Below are 20,893 nucleotides of genomic sequence, written 5' to 3' on the forward strand. Positions count from 1 at the left end.
CAGTGGATAAGGAACTGTCTGGATGATAACATGCAGAGCGTAGTGCTCAATGGCTCGATGTCCAGGTGGAGAGCAATGACATGTAGTGTCCCTTGGGAGCCATCACAGGGCCCAGTGCTATCTTCATCAGTGTCTTCATTAGTGACATTGACAGGGGGATTGAGGACCCCCTCAGCAAGTTTGTAGATGACACCAAGCTGAGTGGTGCTTGAGGGATGGGATGCCTAGCTTGAGAAATGAGCATGTATGAACCTCATGAGGTTCAACAAGGCCAAGTGCAAGGTCCTGCACCTGGGTCAGGGCCACTACTAATATCAACACAGGCTGAAGAAGGAAGGAATTGAGAATGGCCCTGGGGAGGAGGACTTGGGGGTACTGGTGGATGAAAAGCCTGGAAGTGGTCTGTCAATAGAATAGAATAGACCAGACCAGGCTGGAAGAGACCTTCAAGATCATTGTGTCCAACCTATCATCCAGCACCACCTAATCAACTAACCCATGGCACCAAGCACCCTATCAAGTCTCCTCCTAAACACCTCCAGTGATGGTGACTCCACCACCTCCTTGGGCAGCCCATTCCAATGGCAAATCACTCTCTCTGTGTAGAACTTCCTCCTAACCTCCAGCCTAAACCTCCCCTGGCACAGCTTGAGACTGTGTCCTGTTGTTCTGGTGCTGGTTGCCTGGGAGAAGAGACCAACCTCTGCCTGTCTACATCCTCCCTTAAGGTAGTTGTAGAGAGCAATAAGGTCTCCCCTGAGTCTCCTCTTCTCCAGGCTAAGCAACCCCAGCTCCCTCTGAGCAAACTGATCTAAATGAAAATGTCCCTGCTCATTGCAGGGGTGGGGTTGACCTAGGTGACCTTTAAAGGTCCCTTCCAACCCAGAACATTCTATGATTCTATGAAAAGATGACTCTTTGTCATGTCCTAAAACCTCAGCAATTCTCTGGAGGACAGTAACCACAACAAATCAAATGCAAAACTGTAACAGAGTCTGTTAGCACAGCAAGATGAAAAACTGGGGGAAAGAAACCAAGCCAATGAAATCCATCAAACCACCTCCCAGAAAAATTTCATACTGGAAGCTTTCATAGAGTGAACAGATCACAGAGGTGTGAAAGACCATTCAGGGAAGATAGAGGCTCATGTGAAAAGCACAATGAGTTAGCCACAGCAGAAAGGAGCAAAGGGAAATTCCCCTGCAGCAGCCTCATTTTGCAGGAACAAATCAGGCAACTTGCTTAAAGTGGAAGTGTCAAGAGGGTGAGTGCATTTCGAAACAAATTTATAATAGAAATGGTAAATTACATAGATGGCATTTATGCAAGAGGTCTGGAGGGAACTTCACACAGACCTCTCAGCTGTTATGGGATATGCAACCTGTTTAATTCAGCCTGAAAGCACAGGAATGACAGGTAGAAAATGAGGAACCAGGATTGGGCTGCCTTTCCTTTTTTTTTCCCCTTTGAGACTGATGAGTTGTGAATCTGAATTCCACACTGGAAACTAGAGATGCCATCCTTGGACACAAAGAGAAATGAGATTATAGGGAAGAAGCAACCTCACTCTAGAAGAAGAAAGTCATGTCTCACGCCTTAAAGTAGTGAGGAATCCTGTTACATGGATGTGGCTGAGTAGATGGATGTGTGTGCATGCCCCAAACTCTTTGAACAAGGTCCCACACCCTTAACTGCTCTTCCCCATAACATTTTAGCCTGGAGAAGAGGAGACTCAGGGGTGACCTTATTACTCTCTACAACTACCTGAAGGGAGGCTGTAGACAGACAGATGTTGGTGTCTTCTCCCAGGCAGCCAGTACCAGAACAAGAGGACACAGTCTCAGGCTGTGCCAGGGGAGGTTCAGGCTGGATGTTAGGAAAAAGTTCTATACAGAGAGAGTGATTGCACATTGGGATGGGCTGCCTGGGGAGGTGGTGGAGTCGCCAACATTGGAGGTTTTCAGGAGAAGACTTGACGGGGTGCTTGGTGCCGTGGGTTAGTTGCTTGGGCGGTGTTGGATTGGTTGATGGGTTGGACGCGATGATCTTGAAGGTCTCTTCCAACCTGGTTTATTCTATGTATTCTATGTTTACTCCTGTGGCTAGTAACAAGGCAGAAGATAGTGAATGGGAAATAGTCACTGTTTAAGGCAGAAAAACACACCAGTGCTGTGCCATCAGGGTGTGTGCTAGGGCTTGTGATTTTTGCAGTACTCATAAATGGTCTGGGAGAGGGTGTAAGCAATGATGGGGCAGAATTCGCTCGTGAGGCCAAGATATGCAATAGATGAAAATGAGCACTCACTGCAGACTTCAAGAAAAATCTCACAATGAATGTGTGGCTTATAAAATGGTAATTTCAGGTCAGTGCTGGTAATTGTAATTTACAAGAACAAGCTCTACCCACACAAATTGAGAGTTCAAACCAGATATCCCCAGTCAGGGGGCCTGGAGTGGCCTGGAGGTCAGCTCTGTGTTTTCTTCCCTCTCAGTGGAGATATAGCAGAATTAATAGGCAGGAAAAAAACCCTAACAACAAAACATAGCAAATAAAAAGTCGAATGCATAGGACAGACAGCCAAGGGAGAGAAACTGATGCATATGTAATCATGTGCAGTGAGAGACATATTGTGGAAATGACCACTTGTCTTATAGTATAGAAACAAGAACATATTGATTAAATAATAGCACAGTAGATTAAAAAACCTAAACAACCTTAAGTACTTCTTCACTATGCATCATAAATCTGAGGAATTAATTATGCTGGATTGCTACAGAGGCAAAAGAATCTAGAATGGATTGCGAGCAGTCAGGTACTTGTATGGAAGACAATCCAGTAAGGACTGCTAGATAGAAAGATACTTTGGTCAGAATGAGATTAAACTGAGTATTGCTCAGTTTAGACTTTATGCCTACACTGGTCTTCATTTTGCTCTAAGCATACTCTATTGGCCATCTTCACGGCCAGAATCCTGTGCTGGTTTGACCCCTGCATCAGGTGGCCTGGCCTAAACCTTGCTGCAAAACAACGGCACACCATTCAAGTGTTGGGTGTGGGTAACAAAGTAAACTAGAAGGTATGAAACACTGTATCTCACAACTGCTATTACAGTACTCAGCACCACTTGACTCAGGTTGGCGTGAGGCTAAGAGCAGCGTGGAGAGCCTTTTTCAGGCTTAAGGATAAATAGGTCTTTAAAAGACATTTGGGGAAGGAAACATACCAACATATACCACAGTGTTGCCCAGGAAGAAAGTAAATAACACAGGGTTGCCACCTTCATGAAAAGAGGTTAAGTGCCATGCTGGTCCTTGGGTCATAGGTTTGTGTTCCTAAACCTCAAGGCTACATCAAAGATGATGACCAGATGGAAAGAAGAGAGAACTTGATGAGAAAGCAGAGCTGGGAAGGAGAACAAGAAGGGTTGAGAATGGAAGAAGAGAAGAATGGAAATTTCTGGTTTAGCCATTCTGATGGGGAGCTGACTAGATAAATTAACAGCCAAAGGCAACCCAGGAAATCACAGAATATTAGGGGTTAGAAGGGACCTCCAGAGATCATTGTGTCCAACCCCCTTGCCAAAGCAGGATCACCTAAGGCAGGCTGCACAGGAACACATCCAGACAGGTTTTGAAAGTCTCCAGAGAAAGAGACTCCACAACCTTTGTGGGGAGCCTGTTCCAGTGCTCTGTCACACCATAAGAAAGTGTCTCCTTGTATTGAGGTGGAAGCTCCTGTGTTCTAGCTTGTACTCATTGTTGCTTGTCCTGTCACTGGGCACCATCAAAAGGAGTCTGGCATCTTCATCTTGACAGCCACCCCTCAGATACTTACAGATGTTGATAAGATCCCCTCCTCTCAGCCTTCTTTTCTTGAGACTAAAGAGCCACAGTTCTCTCAGTCTTTCTTCATAGGAGAGATGTTCAAGTCCCACAGTCATCCTCACAGCTCTACATTGGTCTTTCCAGCAGATCCCTCTCTTGAACTGGGAGCCTTAGGCTGGACACAGTATTCCTGGAGTGGTCTCACCAGGGGGAGACCTCCCTAGATCTGCTGGACACATGTTTCTTGATGCACCCCAGGATGCCATTGACACATTGCCATCCCATGGAGAACTTGCTGGCCACTAGGACTCAAGGTCTTTCTCCATGGAGCTGCTCTGTACTGGTGCTTGGTGTTATTCTTTCCCAGATGAAGCACTCTGCACTTGTCTTTACTGAACTTCATGAGGTTTGCCTTCAGCTCTGGAGAGGCTGGAGCCTGTCCAGACCTCTTTGGACGGCAGCAGTCTGCTGAGGTGTCAGCCACCTCCTCCCCTAGTTTTGTATCAGCAGCAAACTTGCTCAATCCCCTCACCCAGGTCATTGATGAAGATATTGAACAAAACTGGACCCAGTACTGAGCCTAGGGAAACACCACTGGCCACAGGCTCCTAACTGGACTCTGCACCATTGATGACAAATCTCTGAACTCTGTTGTTAAGCCAGTTTCCAATCCACCTCACAGACTAATCATCTAACCTACTTTTCTTGAGTTTGCCTATGAGGATGTTATGGGAGATGGTATCAAAAGCCTTGCTGAAGTTAAGACAGATGATATCCACTGCTCTCCCTTCACCTATCTGTTTGGTCACACCTTTGCAGAAGGCTGTCAGATTAGTCAAGCAATATTTCCCCTTAGTGAATCCATGCTGGCTCTTCTTGATACCCCCCTTCTTTCATATGGTTAGATATGGCCTCCAGAATGAGCTACTCCATCACCTTCCCAAGGATGGAGGTGAGGCTGACCAGTCTGTAATTGCCCAGGCCTTCTTCTTGCCCTTTTTGAAGACTGGAGTGACAATTCCCAAATTCCTCCCAAGCCTACAAGACCTGAGATTCTCCTAGTACTTCCAGTTTTCACTTCAGTGTATTGTATATCCTTCTCACTGCTCTTCCTACCTTCCTGGGTGTTGTTGCTCTGCTTGGCTTCTGACACCTAGACTTCTCCTCCTAGCCTTCCTCTCTGAACTCACCTTCAGTGTCATGGGGCATAAAATGCATTGCTCAGGGGATCTACAGGCTGTTAGAACCTCTTCTGGGTGCTGCCCCTGCTTGCATGGCCTGATACAGCCTGGTATTTGCCTTTGGTGTGAGAACATCCCATTCAGTTCATCACATGCCAGCTGAACTGTAACATGATATAACATGAATGGTTTTCCCACTTTGGCTTGCACAATTTGCTCTTTTCTTTTTCTAAGACAACTTTCTGAGAACCACAAGGCAAGCTGCTGCCATTGGAAATGAGGCAGGGCTATTTGTGGAGCTGTTCCTCTTCAGCAGAGATCATCTCTAGGAAAAAGATGAAATAAGTCCTTAGCATAATGCATGCTGTCACACAGAGCTGAAGGTCCAGTGCCCGACTTTCACCATGAGCTGGAAGTATGCAGGCAAAGACCATGCTAGAGGTGTTAAATCTGCATTTTCTTCTTCTTCATCATCAGTCTATTGTATTCCCAGCTTTTCTTTCAGCTTTTCCCCATGGCTGAGACACCTTCCTCCATAACAGCCCAGTGCTAGCCAGACTGCTCTCCAGAAGCTTGGCTACATGACCTTGCATGTAGGCAGAGTGTTGAGCGTTTGCTAATACCCCTGCAAACCAGAGCCTTGGAGAAATCATATCAATGCCTTCAGTGCTGCATAACCTCCTCAGCCTAGAAGCTTCTCATACTTCTGTTCCCTTGGTTTCCATTTGCCATGTCACAGGAAAGGCAGACGTAGCAGACGTGGATGAAACCTGATCTGCTAGCCCAGGCGTGCTGCCCAGGTTTGTGCCAAGTTCCTTGCTGCCCCCATTACAACTCTACTTCCTACCCAACAAATCAGAGGCAAAGGATTTATCTGCTGTAGTTTTGGGAAGCCTACTAGGTGTGCGATGCACACCCACCGGTGTTCTGACCCCCCTGGATGTCTTTCTCTTCAGTGTCACTTGTGATCTGTGCCTGCAGCAGCACCCAGGAGGTACGGGAGGCAGTTGCTGGAGAAAAACTCTTCACCACCCTCCTTGATTCAGCATTACTGCTGCCAGACTACAGGTGTGAACAGTGTTTTCCAGTTGGATCTTCGCCTTGGGCTTACACCATGCTTCATGGCACAGAAACTAGGAGTTACAGGGCAGCTCTGTTACTGAAATATCTTTCTCTCCCATATCTCAGTTCTGTGCATTAGCCAGTTTTTTAGAAATGTTTTGGCCGTCAAGTGGTGCTGTGTGCTACCCAGAAGGCAGGATTTCCAGCTGCCCAGCACTGGGAGAAGCCAAAGAGACCACTGGCACACAGGCCAAAGCTGCCCAACAAAACGCCCTTAGGCTTAGCCAGGAATACTCTGCCAACAGCAGCCTTTGACTGCCTGGACTGGTTCTGTCCTGAACAGTGCCAAAAGAGCTGCCAAAGCCCAGTACAAGGAAGAGAGAAGGTGTATTAATGCTGCAAGGCAGTGCTGGGGAGAGCCAGGACATCAGGCTGAAACGGACACCACTTCCTGGACTGGTTCTCTGCAGAGCTGCCCTGTGATCCAGTGCTCCACAGAGCACAGGGGAGGGAAAAGAAAGAGCTCCTGAGTTAAAGGCATAGAGACAGCTTCAACCACCCTGCACCCATGCACCCTGCAGGAATAAGTGCCTCTGGCCACGGTGCTTGCCTGCACAACCTGGACTCATTCACAGTCCTACCTCTCCCAGGGATGGGTGAAGTGGGGTGGGCTGCATTGCTGTCCTCTGGGCTGGAGGGATCAGCCATAGAAGCACTAATCCAGGGGAAGGCTGGCTGTGAAGACATCATCTCTGGGGCATAGGCAAGGAGATGAGGTTGGTATAGGAGAAGAGCACTGTTACAGGGGACAGTTGTACACTAGGATTACTGCCCCATGAGCCTTCAGTTTCTCCAAAAAGACACTTTATCTACATGATCCTGCATCTACCCTCAGAGGTGTTAGCTGTTGTCATTCATTTGCAGTCTCTGGCTGAACTCACTGCAGACAGCAGAAACAGAACACCGAGTTTCTCCCTACACAGAGCATTTAAATGAAAATAGATTTATTTCAAAAGGCAGAAAATACATAACAAGTAGTGTGGTCCTGTAGGTTGCAAGCCCTCTACTTTTCCATACAAAGCAACATCTTGTCCAGCCCAGACTTGTAGTGGTTCACATCAGGATGAACAAGGAGGTTCCAACAATGATACTCTGACTTGAGAGCTGACTAAGGAACAGTGTGCCAGCGCATGGATGCAAGGGCAGAAGTCTCCGACAGAAGGACCTTGCTCGTGGTCTCAGCTCTTGTTCAAGCGATCCTGCACTCAACAGTGGCCTCTAGAGGAGAGCCACAAAGATGATTCAAGTGCTGGAACACCGCTGCTGTGATGATAGGCTAAGGGAGCTGGAGTTGTTCAACCTAGAGAAAACCCCATGGAGAACCCTACAGCTGCCTTCCAACACCTGAAGGGACCATAGAATCACGGAATTATTAGGGTTGGAAGGAACTTCAAGGATCATCCAGTTCCAACCCCCTGGCATGGGCAGGGACCCCTCACACTAGCTCAGGCTGCTCAGAGCCATATCCAGCCTGGCCTTAAAAACCTGCAGGGATGGGGCTTCTACCACCTCCCTGGGCAGCCTGTTCCAGTGTCTCACCACCCTTATGGTGAAGAACTTCTTCCTAACATTCAATCTGAATCTACCCATTTCTATTTTTTTTTCCATTCCCCCTAGTGCTGACACCCTACAGGATCCTACAGGAAGGTTGGAGAAGGACTTCTCATAAGGGTGTCTAGCAATAGGACAAGGGGAAATGGTTTTAAGGTGAAGAAGAGTAGGTTTAGACTGGATCTTAGGAAGAAGTTCTTCAGTATGAGGATGATGAGATTCTGGAATGTGTTGCCCAGGGAGGTTTTGGATGCCTCCTCCCTGGGGGTGATCAAGGCCAGGCTAGATGAGGCTTTGAATGGCCAAGTCTAGTTGAGAGGTGTCCCTGCCCAAGGGAAATTGGAGTAGATGATCTCTAAGGTCCCTTCCAACATAAGCCATTCTATATGGACACACCAGTTTCACTCCCCACTGCCCAAGCTCACTGCTCCTTAGCACCTCGAGCAGCAGACATGCAGGACCAAAACAGAGACAGAAAGCTTGAAAAGAAAGAGGTAGAAAATCAGTGCAAGTGTCTGCAAGTTGTTGGGAGATACCCTCTTTGTGACTATAAACAGCACAAGGTGAGAGTCTCCAGGAACACTGATGTATGGACACAGGCTGCCAGGCACTGTGGGTCTGTGCAGACTGTGACTATTCCCATTCTATCCCCTCTGCCAGGATGAGACTGGTCCAGGTAGTGTAGAGTGGCTGAGCGTTGGTGAAAGTTAATTTCTGCACAGGTCCAGTTGGGTGCAGCAAAAATATAAAGAAAAAAGGGAAAAAAAAGGCTACTGTGTGTTTGTGTAGGTTCACTTAGCAGTGCTGGGAGGGGGCAGGGCTGAGCAGCTTTGACCTGCAAGAAAGTCAAGAATATCACTCAGTGGAGGATGTAAAAGGAAAGCTCCATTCAGCAATCCCAGTATGACATGCTTGCAGTTATCTGTGCAGATCCCACACGTTTTGTCTTTCTGCTGCCTAACCTCAGACACAAGGATCATCCCCTGGATACAGCAATACATATGCACAGGTGTATGAAGCAATTAGTTCAGACACCCAAGGGAGAGGATTTTCTCAGCAATCTAGAAGACTACAAAAAAAGCCACAAGTAAAAAGCTTCACACCAATGCAAATTCTTGGAAGCAGAGCTACACAGGGAACTCGGCATCCCAGTGCAAGGCTGCAAGGCTTGCAACACATCTGCAGCCAATTGCACGGACTGCTGATCTCTCTCCACCCCCTGCTGACACAAATACAGCTTTTTACAGAGGTATACAACAGTACCACTACTGCTTCCTCTTGCCTAGTAGGATTTACCCATGGGCTCCCCATGGAAGCTCCACATCCACTAGATGCTTCAGACAAATAACACATTGGACATTGCCAACTGTATCAGAAGGGGTTTACTGGCCCACTTCATACACTCTTATAACCTGCCTAGTACAGCCTCAGTAACCAGAAGTATTTCCAGCTGCTGAAAGCTTGTTTAAAATCCTCAGTTTAGGCTGCTGCTGCCTTTTCATACATTCTCACCCTTGCTTTCAGCTCATGATCTCCTCTACCCACCAGGGCTCTTAGCCTAGCACCTGCTTCTGAGACGTGCCTCTCTCCACAACATTAAGCCACTGCAGCTGACTATTCTAGTGTGCTGGTATGCTATCTGATAGTTCTCACCCTTCCAGCCCCAGGCCTCTAACAAACCATGAGCTCCCCCCAGCAGCTCTCTTACTGTACTGCAAGCACAATGTGCACAACAGTTGCTGGTAACCCAATCTTATACTGATTTTCTCCATTTTTCCTGCCCTCTTTGCAGTCCTACAATGGAAGCTGGCCACAACCTTGTTTTTCCTGAACTAGTAGTTAGTGGCCAAGAGATGCTCCAGGTGGAGCAGGAATGGAAGACTCGCTATGGTCCTCCATTTTCTGGGGAATCTGCAATTGCTGTCTGCCCTGCTGTGTGCTGTCTCCTCTTACCATGTCACTGAGGCTCTGCATTGTCAGTGCTGGCAGGCTGGCAGCGGCTCTGTGCAGAGGTCTTCCAGGGAGCAGAAGGGAGCTGAAGTAAGAAGTAGAGATACAGCGTTAGAGGAGCAGTGGCTGGGACATTGGCCATATCACTTGTGCCATAAAGAAAAAGAGGAGGCTAATTGTTGTTGGTGACTCTCTCCTGAGGGGAACAGAGTGTCCTCTATGTTGTCCTGACCCATCCCACAGGGAAGTCTGCTGCCTACCTGGGGCCCAGGTAAGGGACATCACCAGGAGCCTACCCAAGCTAATCCAGCACTCTGACTATTACCCATTGCTGGTAGTCCAAGCTGGAAGCGATGAGATTGATAAGAAGGGCACCAGGACAATCAAAAAGGAATTCAAGGCCCTCGGGCAATTGATTGATGGGGCAGGAGCTCAAGTGGTGTTCTGCTCAGTTCCCTCAGTGGCAGGGGTGTACACTGAGAGGAACAGGAGAACCCATGCCATCAACAAATCGCTCAAGGGATGCTGCCAGCAGTGGAATTTTGGGTTCTTTGATCAAAGGGCAACTTTTACCGCACCCAACCTGCTGGACCTAGATGGGGTGAATCTATCTAGACAGGACAAGAGGGCTCTAGAACTAGAGTAGGCAGGGCTCATTGGGAGGGCTTTAAACCAGGTTTGAAGGGGGTGGGTGAGGAAACCAGTCTCTCTGGAAAGGAGAGAGAGGGACATAAACTAGAGTTAGTTGAGAAATCAGCAGCCCAGCTGAAGTGCATTTACACCAATGCACGCAGTATGGGTAACAAACAAGAGGAGCTGGAAGTCTTGGCTCACCAGGAAAACTATGATGTAGTTGCCATTACAGAAACATGGTGGGATGATTCACACAATTGGAGTACTGCACTGGATGGTTACAGGCTCTTTAGGAGAGACAGGCGAGGGAGAAGAGGAGGAGGGGTTGCCCTGTATATTAGGGAATCTCTTGATGCCACGGAACTTGAGGTTGAGGATGAGGGATTGAGAGCCTGTGGGTTAAAATCAGAGGGAGGCCTAACCAAACGGACATCCTGGTTGGAGTCTGTTATAGACCACCCAACCAGGATGAAGAGGTTGATGAATTATTCTATAAGCAACTGGAGGCTGTCTCAAGATCATTGGACCTTGTCCTTTTGGGTGACTTTAACGTGCTGGACATCTGCTGGGAACTTAACTCAGCAGACAGGAGGCAGTCTACAAGGTTCTTAAGAGTGTATGGAAGACAGCTTCTTGATGCAGCTGTTCAGTGAGCCTACCAGGGGTCAGGCCCTGCTTGACCTGCTGCTCTCAAATAGAGAAGGGCTGGTGGGAGATGTGATGGTAGGAGGCTGTCTAGGGTGCAGTGACCATGAGATAGTGGAGCTTTCAGTATGCAGGGAAATAAGGAGGAGCGATAACAGAGCCATCACTTTGGAATTCAGGAGGGCAAACTTCAGCTTACTTAAGCAACTAACGTGGATAGTACCCTGGGGAGCAGCCCTTAAGAACCAAGCAGTCCGGGAGAGTTGGACCTAATTGAAACAGGAGCTCTTGAAGGCACAGGAACCGGCAGTTCCCACGTGCCGAAAGATGAGCCAGCGGGGAAGATGACCAGCCTGGATGAGCAAGCAGTTATGGAAGGAATTAAGGGGAAAAAAGGAGGATGCATTGCCTTTGGAAAGCGGGGAGGCAACTCGAGATATGTTTAAGGATGTTGTTAGAGCACATAGGAGAAGGACTAGAAAGGCAAAAGCCCAGTTAGAACTCAAGCTGGCCCCTTCTGTAAAGGACAGTGAAAAGCATTTTCATAAATATATTAATGCTAAAGAGAGGTGCAAGAAGAACCTCCACTCCTTATTGGACCTGGAGGGGAACATTGTAACTAAAGATGAGGTTCTAAATACCTTCTTTGCCTCCATTTTCAAGAGTAAGGCAGGAGGGCTTCAGGATAACTGGCTTTCTGAACTGGTAGATGGGGTCAGGGAGCAGTGTAGTCCCCCTGAAATCCATAAGGAAGTAGTTAGGAACTTTCTGAGCCACTTGGATACTCACAAAGTCCATGGGACCAGATGGGATCCATCCTAGGGTGCTGAGAGAGCTGGCAGATGAGCTGGCCAAGCTGCTCTCCATTTTTCAACAACCCTGGCCCACTAGAGAGGTCCCAGATGACTGGAAAGTGGCCACTGTGATGCTCATCCACAAGAAGGGCTGGATGAAGGAACCTGCAAACTACAGGCCTGTCAGCCTGACCTCAGTGCCAGGCAGGATTATGGAACAGGGCATTCTGGGGGCAATCACTGTGCACCTGCAGGATGGCCAAGGGATCAGGCCCAGCCAGCATGGATTTAGGAAGGGCAGGTCCTGCCTGACCAACCTGATCTCCTTCTATGATCAGGTGACTGCCTGGTGGCTGTGGATGTAGTCCACCTGGACTTCAGCAAGGCCTTTGACACAGTACATTTGCAGATGACACCAAGCTGGGGGCAGGAGTTGATCTGTTAGAGGGTAGGAGAGCTCTGCAGAGGAACTCTGACAAGCTGGACAACATGACGGCATTTAACAAGTCCAAGATGGACACTGAGACTCTTGAACATGTCCAGAGAAGGGCAACACGGCTGTTGAGAGGCCTCAAGCACAAGCCCTGTGAGGAGAGGCTGAGGGAGCTGGGATTGTTTAGCCTGGAGAAGAGGAGGCTCAGGGGAGACCTTATTGCTCTCTACAACTACCTGAAGGGAGGTTTCAGGCAGGTGGGGCTTGGTCTCTTCTCTCAGGCAACCAGCACCAGAACAAGAGGACACAGTCTCAAGCTGCACCAGGGGAGGTGTTCAAAAAAGGACTGGACATGGCACTTGGTGCCATGGTTTAGTAGTCATGAGGTGCTGGGTGACAGGTTGGACTTGATGAATAGCATAGAACAGCATAGCATAGACTAGCATAACATAGCATAGACTAGCATAGAATAAACCATGTTGGAAGAGACCTTCAGGATCATCGTGTCCAACCTATCATCCAACACCACCTGATCAACTAACCCATGGCACCAAGCACCCTGTCAAGTCTCCTCCTGAACACCTCCAATGATGGTGACTCCACCACCTCCCCGAGCAGCCCATTCCAATGGGCAATCACTCTCTCTGGGTAGAACTTCCTCCTAACCTCCAGCCTAAACCTCCCCTGGTGCAGCCTGAGACTGTGTCCTCTTGTTCTGGTGCTGGTTGCCTGGGAGAAGAGACCAACCTCTGCCTGTCTACAACCTCCCTTCAGGTAGTTGTAGAGAGCAATAAGGTCTCCCCTGAGTCTCCTCTTCTCCAGGCTAAGCAACCCCAGCTCCCTCAGTCTCTCCTCATAGGGCTTGTGTTCCAAACCCCTCACCAACTTTGTTGCCCTTCTCTGGACACGCTCCAGTAAGTCAACCTCCTTCCTAAACTGAGGGGCCCAGAAGTGGACACAGGACTCGAGGTGTGGCCTAACCAGTGCAGTGTACAGGGGCAGAATGACCTCCCTGCTCCTGCTGGCCACACTGTTCTTGATGCAGGCCAGGGTGCCTTGGCCCTCCTGGCTGCCTGGGCACACTGCAGGCTCATGTTCAGCCTACCATCGACCAGCACCCCCAGGTCCCTCTCTGCCCGGCCGCTCTCCAGCCACTCTGACCCCAGCCTGTAGCACTGCATGGGGTTGTTGAGGCCAATGTGCAGATGATCCCTAAGGTCTTTTCCAACCTTATTGATTCTATGATTCTATGACCATACTCGATCCGCTGTGAACTCTTCTTTGGGCATCTCAGTGAGGCTCTCTCAAGGTCTCCCTCCAGCCTGACACTTCCACTGGACCCAAGACAACTAAATAAAACTTGTGACTCAGTTTCTAGGAAACCACGTGGTCACGGGTGACAAGGCTTGGCAAGGCCCCAGCTCACCTGCTGGATTTCCTGCATTGCCTGGCGTATGGACATGTGGAGGCACGGGAAGGCTTGTTGTCTGCCTCTCTTCTTGCCTGAGCTTGTCTTCTCATTATTTTGGTTAAGGCTCTGTTCATTTTGTAAATTCTTGCTCCTCCTCAGCCACACATTTTTGAGAGCTTTGATTGCTCCTGACTGCACAGCAGGCTTGCAGGCGGAAGGCATGGAGGAGTAGGGCTGCTCCTCTGGAGAGGCATCCCTCTTGGCTGCTGGCGGATCCAATGTGAGGCCCTCCAGATCTTTGCAATCCAAACTCTCACTTTTCTAAGGGGCAGAAGAGTGGATTTGGAAGGCAGAACACAACAAAAAGTAATACCCAGCTGTGCCCACTGCTGACATTCAGGAGGAAGTGAGATGTCATCTACCCACCAGGACCTTTCCCCAGCCCCAAGACTCCCCAGTGCATGCAGTTTGCAGTATTTCCCAGGGCATGCAGACAAGGCCAAGCTGCTTGGCCAGAAGAGCACACCCCCAAGAGCAACACAAGAGAGATGCTGCTGCCAGGCCCTATCCCTTTTTCCAGCTTCTGATCCTCTACATTCACCTGCTTGCAGGGAACAGTCAGTGTCTCCATGAAGGGCTTGATGCCCACCGTCTGGTGGTACTCAACCAGTTCGGTGAGTGAGGTGTGCGCCCGGTCCTCACCCAGGATCACATAGCGTACATTAGGCTGCATCTGAATCATGTAGTGCCTGCAGCGGTCTTCAGCCCTGGGGAGGTGGACAGATAGAAACAGTCATGGCATGGGGCTGCAACATCTCTCCAGGACCCAATCATTGCTTTCTGCATTTGCAGTCTCAAAAAGCCACAAGTGATCAGGAACCACAGTGACAAAAATCCCGAAGATGCAGGAGATGCACCATGCTGGAGTGTCACATGAGGTGTTAGGAGGTGCTGGAGGAGCAGTAATTTCAGAGAATCACAGACTGTCAGGGGCCAGAAGGGACCTTGAAAGATCATCCAGTCCAACCCCTCTGCCAGTGCAGGATCACCTATACCAGGTAACACAGATGCACATCCAGGTGAGTCTTGAATATGTCCAGAGAGGGAGACTCCACAACCCCCCTGGGCAGCCTGTTCCAGTGTTCTGTCACCCTCACACTGAAAACATTTTTCCTCATGTTTCCATGGAACTTCCTATGCTTCCACTTCCACCCATTGCCCCTTGTCTTGTCATGGGGCATTGCCAAGAAGAGCCTGGCTCCATCCTCTTGGAACTCATTCTTTGCATATTTATAAACATTAGTGAGGTTACCCTTAGTCTCCTCTCCTCCAAGCTGAAAAGCCCTGGCTCCCTCAGTCTCTCAGTGTAAGGAAGATGTTCCACTCCCTTAAACGTCTTTGTGGCTCTGAACTGGACTCTCTCAAACAGTTCCTGGTCCTTCTTGAACTGAGGGGCCCAGGACTGGACACAACATTCCATTTTCAGCCTCACCAGGGCAGAGTAGAGGGGCAGGAGAACCTCTCTCAACCTACTAACCATGCCCCTTCTCATACACCCCAGAATGGCATTGGCCTTCTTGGCCACCAGAGCACATTGCTAGCTCAGGTCAACCTTCCATCCACTAGGACCCCCAGCACCTTTTCCCCTTTCACTGCTCTCCAGCAGGTCAGTCCCCAACCTATACTGACACAAGAGGTTGTTCTTTCCCAGGTGCAAGACTCCACACTCACCCTTGTTGCATTTCATTCAAATCCTCCCCACCCAACTCTCCAGCCTGTCCAAATCTCACTGCATGGCAGAACAACCCTCTGCTGCGTCAGCCACTCCACCCCATTTGCTGTCATCAGCAAACTTGCTGACAGTGCTCTCTGTGCCTTCATCCAGGTCATTGATGAATATATTGACTAGCACTGGTCCCAGTACTGAGCCCTCAGGGACTCCACTAGATACAGGCCTCCACCTAGCCTCTGTCCTATTGACCAGAGCTCTCTGACTTCTTCAACCAGTTCACACCCACCTCACTACCTGATCATCCAGACCACACAGCCTCAGTTTAGCTGCAAGGATGCTGTGGGAGATAGTGTCAAATGCTTTACTGAAATCAAGGTAAATCACATCCACTGCTCTACCATCTATTCACCTGGTTATGTCCTCATAAAAGGCTATCAGGTTGGTCAAACATGACTTCCCCTTGGTAAAACCATGCTGACTGCTCCTTACGACCCTCTTGTCCTTGATGTGCCTAAGGAGAGCACCCAGGATAAGTTGTTCCTTTACCTTTCTGGGCATGGAGGTGAGGCTGACCAGTCTATTTCCCCCTAAGCTAGTGGCAGGAGAACCCCAGCAGTCTGTACTGCCTGCCATGCCTATTGCCCTCATTAAAACTCTGTCCTACCCCTTATGTTGAGGCTGTAAAAAGCTCATGCCCTTGCATCACTCTGCCTCTCTCCAGGTTCTCCTCTGGACTCATCTCCACTGCTTCAGTCAATGCTTTTTCCAATCTTGTTTTCCCATCCAGCCCTAGAGCATAGCCTAAGCAGGACCTGCACACTTGAAGCCACAGCACCCCACCCACAAACCAATCTTGTTTCTGGCAAGAGAGACTCTGCAGTGGAGTCTGCTACTCCAAACTGTCTGAGGCATCCATGGCAGAATAGGCTGAGCATTATCCTCACTGGACTCCTCTGTGGAAGAGGTTAATCCTCCAGCCATACATAAGTTCAGTTTCACGGAATCATAGAACCATTTAGGTCGGAAGAGACCTTTAATATCACTGAGTCCAACTGTTAATGCTGCCAACTCCACCACTAAGCCATACCTCTCAGCACCACATCTACCTATCTTTTAAGTCCCTTGAGGGATAGTGACCTCACCACTTCCCAGGGCAGTCTGTTTCAATGCTTAATGAATCTTTTAGAAAAGAAATTTTAACTAGTGTCCAATCCAAAACTCCCCTGGCACAGCTGGAGGTCATTTCTTCTTGTCCTATCAGAGCAGAAACCAACACCCACCTCACTACAACCCCCTTTCAGGCAGTTCTGGAGAGTAAGAAGGTCTACCTTAAGCCTTCTCTGCAAGGCTCATCACCTACTTGTATGTCAAGGTGTAACCTGGCCGGCTCTGGCTGATACGAACAAGGAAGCAACCCACGGTCTTGTCGTTCAGCAACTTTTCTGCTTCCCTGAAAACAGAAAAGAGGTTTTCAGTGAAAAAACAGCTGCTTCTGTGCAGGGATTCTCTTCCTATCTCAGATACTCCATGATAGTGCTTCCAGTCCACAGGGAGGCCGAAATCTGGCTCATGATTTTGTGCTACAAGTTTCCAGCCTCAGGCTCGCTGAGCAGGCTGAGGAGGCACGATACTTTTAGCCTTTCCAAGCAGGCTTGCTCCAAACTTATTCCAGTGGTCTGATGAACACAAAAGCAACAGCTACCTTCCAGCACAGACCACTTTACAAAGCATTCCTGAGATCAGTAGTCTGCACACACACACATTTCCTATGCACAAGGTAAGCCCAGTGCCTTGGAAAAACACCAGCTTGGATTACACTAGTCTGGCTCTAGAAAATTCCTGCTGGAAGGAGGTTTTCCCCATCTCTGTTCAACAAAGCGCTGCTTTGTGCTTGTCATATGGCCTGCTGCAGGCTAAAGGTGGCTACAAATCACCAGTGGAGTTCAGGGCTGCTTTGGCTGCTCCATTACATGAGGCTGAGCTTACACTGCCATGTGGAAACTTAAACCCAGCAACAGAAAGCACCACTTCAAAAGCATCTTAAGAGTTGCCTTCCAGTACCTGAAGGGGTATGAGAATGCTGGAGAGACAATTTTTACTAGGGCTTGTAGTGATAGGTCAAGGGGGAATGACTTTAAACTGGAAAAGGGTAGATTTGGACTGGTATTAGGAAGAAATTCTGCACAGTGAGGGTGGTGAGACACTGCAACAGCTGTGGATGAGCCCTCCCTTGAACTGTTCAAGGCCAAGTTGGACTGAGCCTTGAGCAACTTGGTCTAGTGGGAGGTGGAACCAGACAATCTTTAAAGTCCCTTCCAACCCAAACCATTCTATGACTTGGGAGGGATTTGCTATGTCCTTCATTATGAAGTGCTCATGATAGCCTGTACTCAAATTCAGACAGTTTTGTCTTCCAGGCTCTAGTTCCTCTCCTGCATTTTTTGATTTATGGGCAAAAGCATTCATGTGTGTGGAGGCCTTGGTAATTGTTGTTTAAAAAAGAAAAAAAAAAGTAAATTCAGCTACTGGGGAGTTGTCAGCTACTGTAGTGTCCTTTACCAAGCTAACATCATGCTGTATCGTGTCTCTGAGTGAAGTTCACATTGATAATCTGAAAAAAATACAGGAGCTTGTACTTTCCTGTAGTGACCACTGCACATTTGCTAGGCTAAGTATAGCATTATATACTTCACACTGGCATTGGTATTACTTTGGCTGTTTTGTTAAACCCTTTTCCATTTCAACCTGCGGGCCTCCTCTCCTTTCCCCGATCCCCCTTCCCTGCTGGGGACACTGGGTGACAGAGCAAGTGCTGTATTTTAGCCTTGGATATACGCTAAACGTAGACAAGCTCACAGCCTAAAAGTGAAAGGCTATGCAGGTCATTCCCATTCCTCAGTTTTGCAGTCCTGACAAACGCAACCTGCCTCTGCCTCCCACAGCCCAAGCTACAGCCACTGTGTCCAGCGTACTCACCTCCGGCTGATCATCCCATGCAGCCAGCTTGGAAAGGCTCCATCATCCTGCATGACCTTCTCGGCCTGTGTCTCTTTGAACCAGCGAATAGTTTCTCCTCTCTTGAGTTTCCTCATTTTTTCTATTTCTCCAGGCTGTCCCTCTGTCCTCAGAATAGAGCAAGGTGCAGAAGGGTCCAAGAAATTATCAAAAGGAGTGGACTGAAAATGAGGAGGAAAGTGGAGATGAAAACAAGGTCAAAATCTGGGGACATCTGAAGGCATCACTTTGGTAGTGACCCTACTCCAGAGTCCTTTGTGATCATTACTGCGTCCAGTTCTGGGCCCCTCAGTTTAGGAAGGATGTTGACTTGCTGGAGCGTGTCCAGAGAAGGGCAACAAGGTTGGTGAGGGGCTTGGAGCACAAGCCCTATGAGGAGAGACTGAGGGAGCTGGGGTTGCTTAGCCTGGAGAGGAGGAGACTCAGGGGTGACCTTATTGCTCTCTACAGCTACCTGAAGGGGGGTTGTAGTGAGGCAGAGGTTGGTCTCTTCTCCCAGGCAACCAGTACCAGAACAAGAGGACACAGTCTCAAGCTGTGCCAGGGGAGGTTTAGGCTGGAGGTTAGGAGGAAGTTCTACCCAGAGAGAGTGATTGCCCATTGGAATGGGCTGCCCGAGGAGGTGGTGGGGTCGCCGTTGCTGGGGGTGTTCAGGGCGAGGCTTGACAGGATGCTTGGTTCCATGGTTTAGTTGATTAGGTGGTGTTGGATGATAGGTTGGACATGATGATCTTGAAGGTCTCTTCCAACCTGGTTTATTCTATTCTATTCTATTCTATTTCTATTCATTTGCAAGCTATCAAGCGCTGCTTTCAGCTTTTCAAAGGTCCTGATCATGCTTTTTAACTAAACCAAATAGGAAACAACTCTCATTTCTCATTACGAGAATGACAATGCTCTCTTGGGACCACATGCAGAATATGTGCATGCAGCAAGAGGAAGGAGCAGGGAGCCACCATGCTAAAGGGCCCCAAGCAGAACCAATATTGCTACCTCTGCTAGTTTGCTTCGTGGCCGTGGCACTGGTGGCTTCAGCTCCTTACTGGAAGGACTGGGATGAGGGTGAAGGTATCTCTTTCGTGGCATGGGGACTGGAAGGGAGATCCTTTCTGCAACAAGAGCAAAGAAGTAGATGGAATTTAGCATCCAAGATCCATGAGACCCATTCCCTACAAGCCCAGAACAGGGACAGGCTCTGTTGCACAGAGTATGTCAGAAAGGCGCAGCTTGGCATTCCTCCCACCACAGCCAGGCAAATGACTTTCACCACACTGCTTCTGCTTCCCACAGAAAAAGCCAGGCTTTCAAATGGCAAAAATGTCAGCACATTCCTGCTCACTGCATTGATGAAGCTCTCAGTTTCAGGAGAGCTGAAGGCAGGTCTTCATCACCTGGAGCTCAGAGTGCTTCAAGGTGATCACCACATGAGTGACCATACATAGGGGCCATGGGAGTGGGAGCAACTCACTCTGTGCCTCTGCTTCCATTGGCAGCTGCTGGCTTCTTTCCTTCTCTGTTTCCTCCTGTAGGTGCTGTGCCTGAGCTCTCAGCTTGGCCATCAGGTTTAGGTAATTTTTCCTGCATCTGAATCCCCTGAAAACTGTTCAGAGAAAAGCCACAGTTAGGGAAAAAAAATTGCTTTCATGCCTTTGTCACTCCCTCAGGGAAGCATACTTGGTCATATTCCTTCACCCACTGCAAAGCTCTCAACACATTAATAAAGATCAATGAAAATTCTGCTCTGAGCAGGCAGTTAAAACCACATGAGAACTGTCTTCTACTCTCTAAGCTTCCAGATCACAGATTTAAAAACAAATAATATTAATTACAGACCTAAACTCTCCTCTCTGATGCCAAGGCCCTGAATACCTATTGTGGCCCCACACAGCCACTAACTCTCCCCTGCACCCCCAGTAGGACAGGAAAGAGAACTGAAAAGGAGATAAAACTCATGGGTTAAGAACAAATTAATAACTAAAAACCAAAACCAACCAACCAAACAAAAAAAAACAATACAAAGAGTAATAACACTAATTGTAATGGAAAGGAATATAACAAAAAGAGAGAAATAAATCCCAGAAAAAAGACAAGTGATGTGCAACACAATTGCTCACACCAGCTAATCGATGTCAAGCAGTGATCCAACCTCCTGGCCAAAGCCCCCCAGTTTACACATCGAGCAGGAAGATCTATGACATGCAGTTTACATCAGCTGTCTTGGCCTTGGTCCCTCCCCAGCCCACTGGCAGAGCATGGGAAACTGAGAAATCCTTAACTTAAGACAAGTGCTACTTATCAACAACTCAAACATCACTGTGTCATCAGTATTATTCTCACAATAAAGCCAAAACACAGCACTGCCGCAAGAAGGGGTCGACACAGATCAATATGATCCACGAAATCCAACTTTATTGAGCATCAGACACTTCTTATATACAGTAGCCTAGCTGCCAACCCCACCTTCTGCAGTTAAACATCCTGCTTTCCCATCCTGATGAGATCATCACAAGAATTCTGTTTTACATTCTTCTTTACTTGTTATCGCCTGTAAGGGCGTAGTGACCTTGCTTTGGTATCCTGTTATCCTTTGCAGGCAGCTGC

The 20,893-nt window shown here is 48.5% G+C and overlaps 2 protein-coding genes across 2 annotated transcripts in view; both read right to left on the bottom strand.

Annotated features, from left to right (window-relative positions):
- Positions 1 to 9,540: 9,540 nt before the first annotated feature.
- On the bottom strand, positions 9,541 to 14,306 carry LOC128899458 (hematopoietic SH2 domain-containing protein-like). The gene is made up of 3 exons (XM_054178636.1): positions 14,147 to 14,306; positions 13,561 to 13,866; positions 9,541 to 9,714 (listed from the first exon to the last, which is right to left on the bottom strand). Exons 1-3 carry the CDS (start codon positions 14,285 to 14,287, stop codon positions 9,637 to 9,639), a joined length of 525 nt encoding a protein of 174 aa, XP_054034611.1. The 5' UTR covers positions 14,288 to 14,306; the 3' UTR covers positions 9,541 to 9,636.
- A 2,327-nt stretch (positions 14,307 to 16,633) lies between these two features.
- LOC104298238 (unconventional myosin-VIIa) overlaps positions 16,634 to 20,893 on the bottom strand; it is a 29,983-nt gene continuing 25,723 nt past the window's right edge. The window contains exons 23-26 of the mRNA XM_054177822.1: positions 19,761 to 19,892; positions 19,286 to 19,401; positions 18,254 to 18,453; positions 16,634 to 16,727 (exon numbers count right to left, since the gene is read on the bottom strand). Of these exons, the coding sequence (XP_054033797.1) occupies positions 16,634 to 16,727; positions 18,254 to 18,453; positions 19,286 to 19,401; positions 19,761 to 19,892 (542 nt within the window). The remainder of the gene's footprint in view (positions 16,728 to 18,253; positions 18,454 to 19,285; positions 19,402 to 19,760; positions 19,893 to 20,893) is intronic.

The sequence above is a fragment of the Dryobates pubescens genome, chromosome Z (assembly GCF_014839835.1).
Source record: "Dryobates pubescens isolate bDryPub1 chromosome Z, bDryPub1.pri, whole genome shotgun sequence".
NCBI lineage: Eukaryota > Metazoa > Chordata > Aves > Piciformes > Picidae > Dryobates > Dryobates pubescens.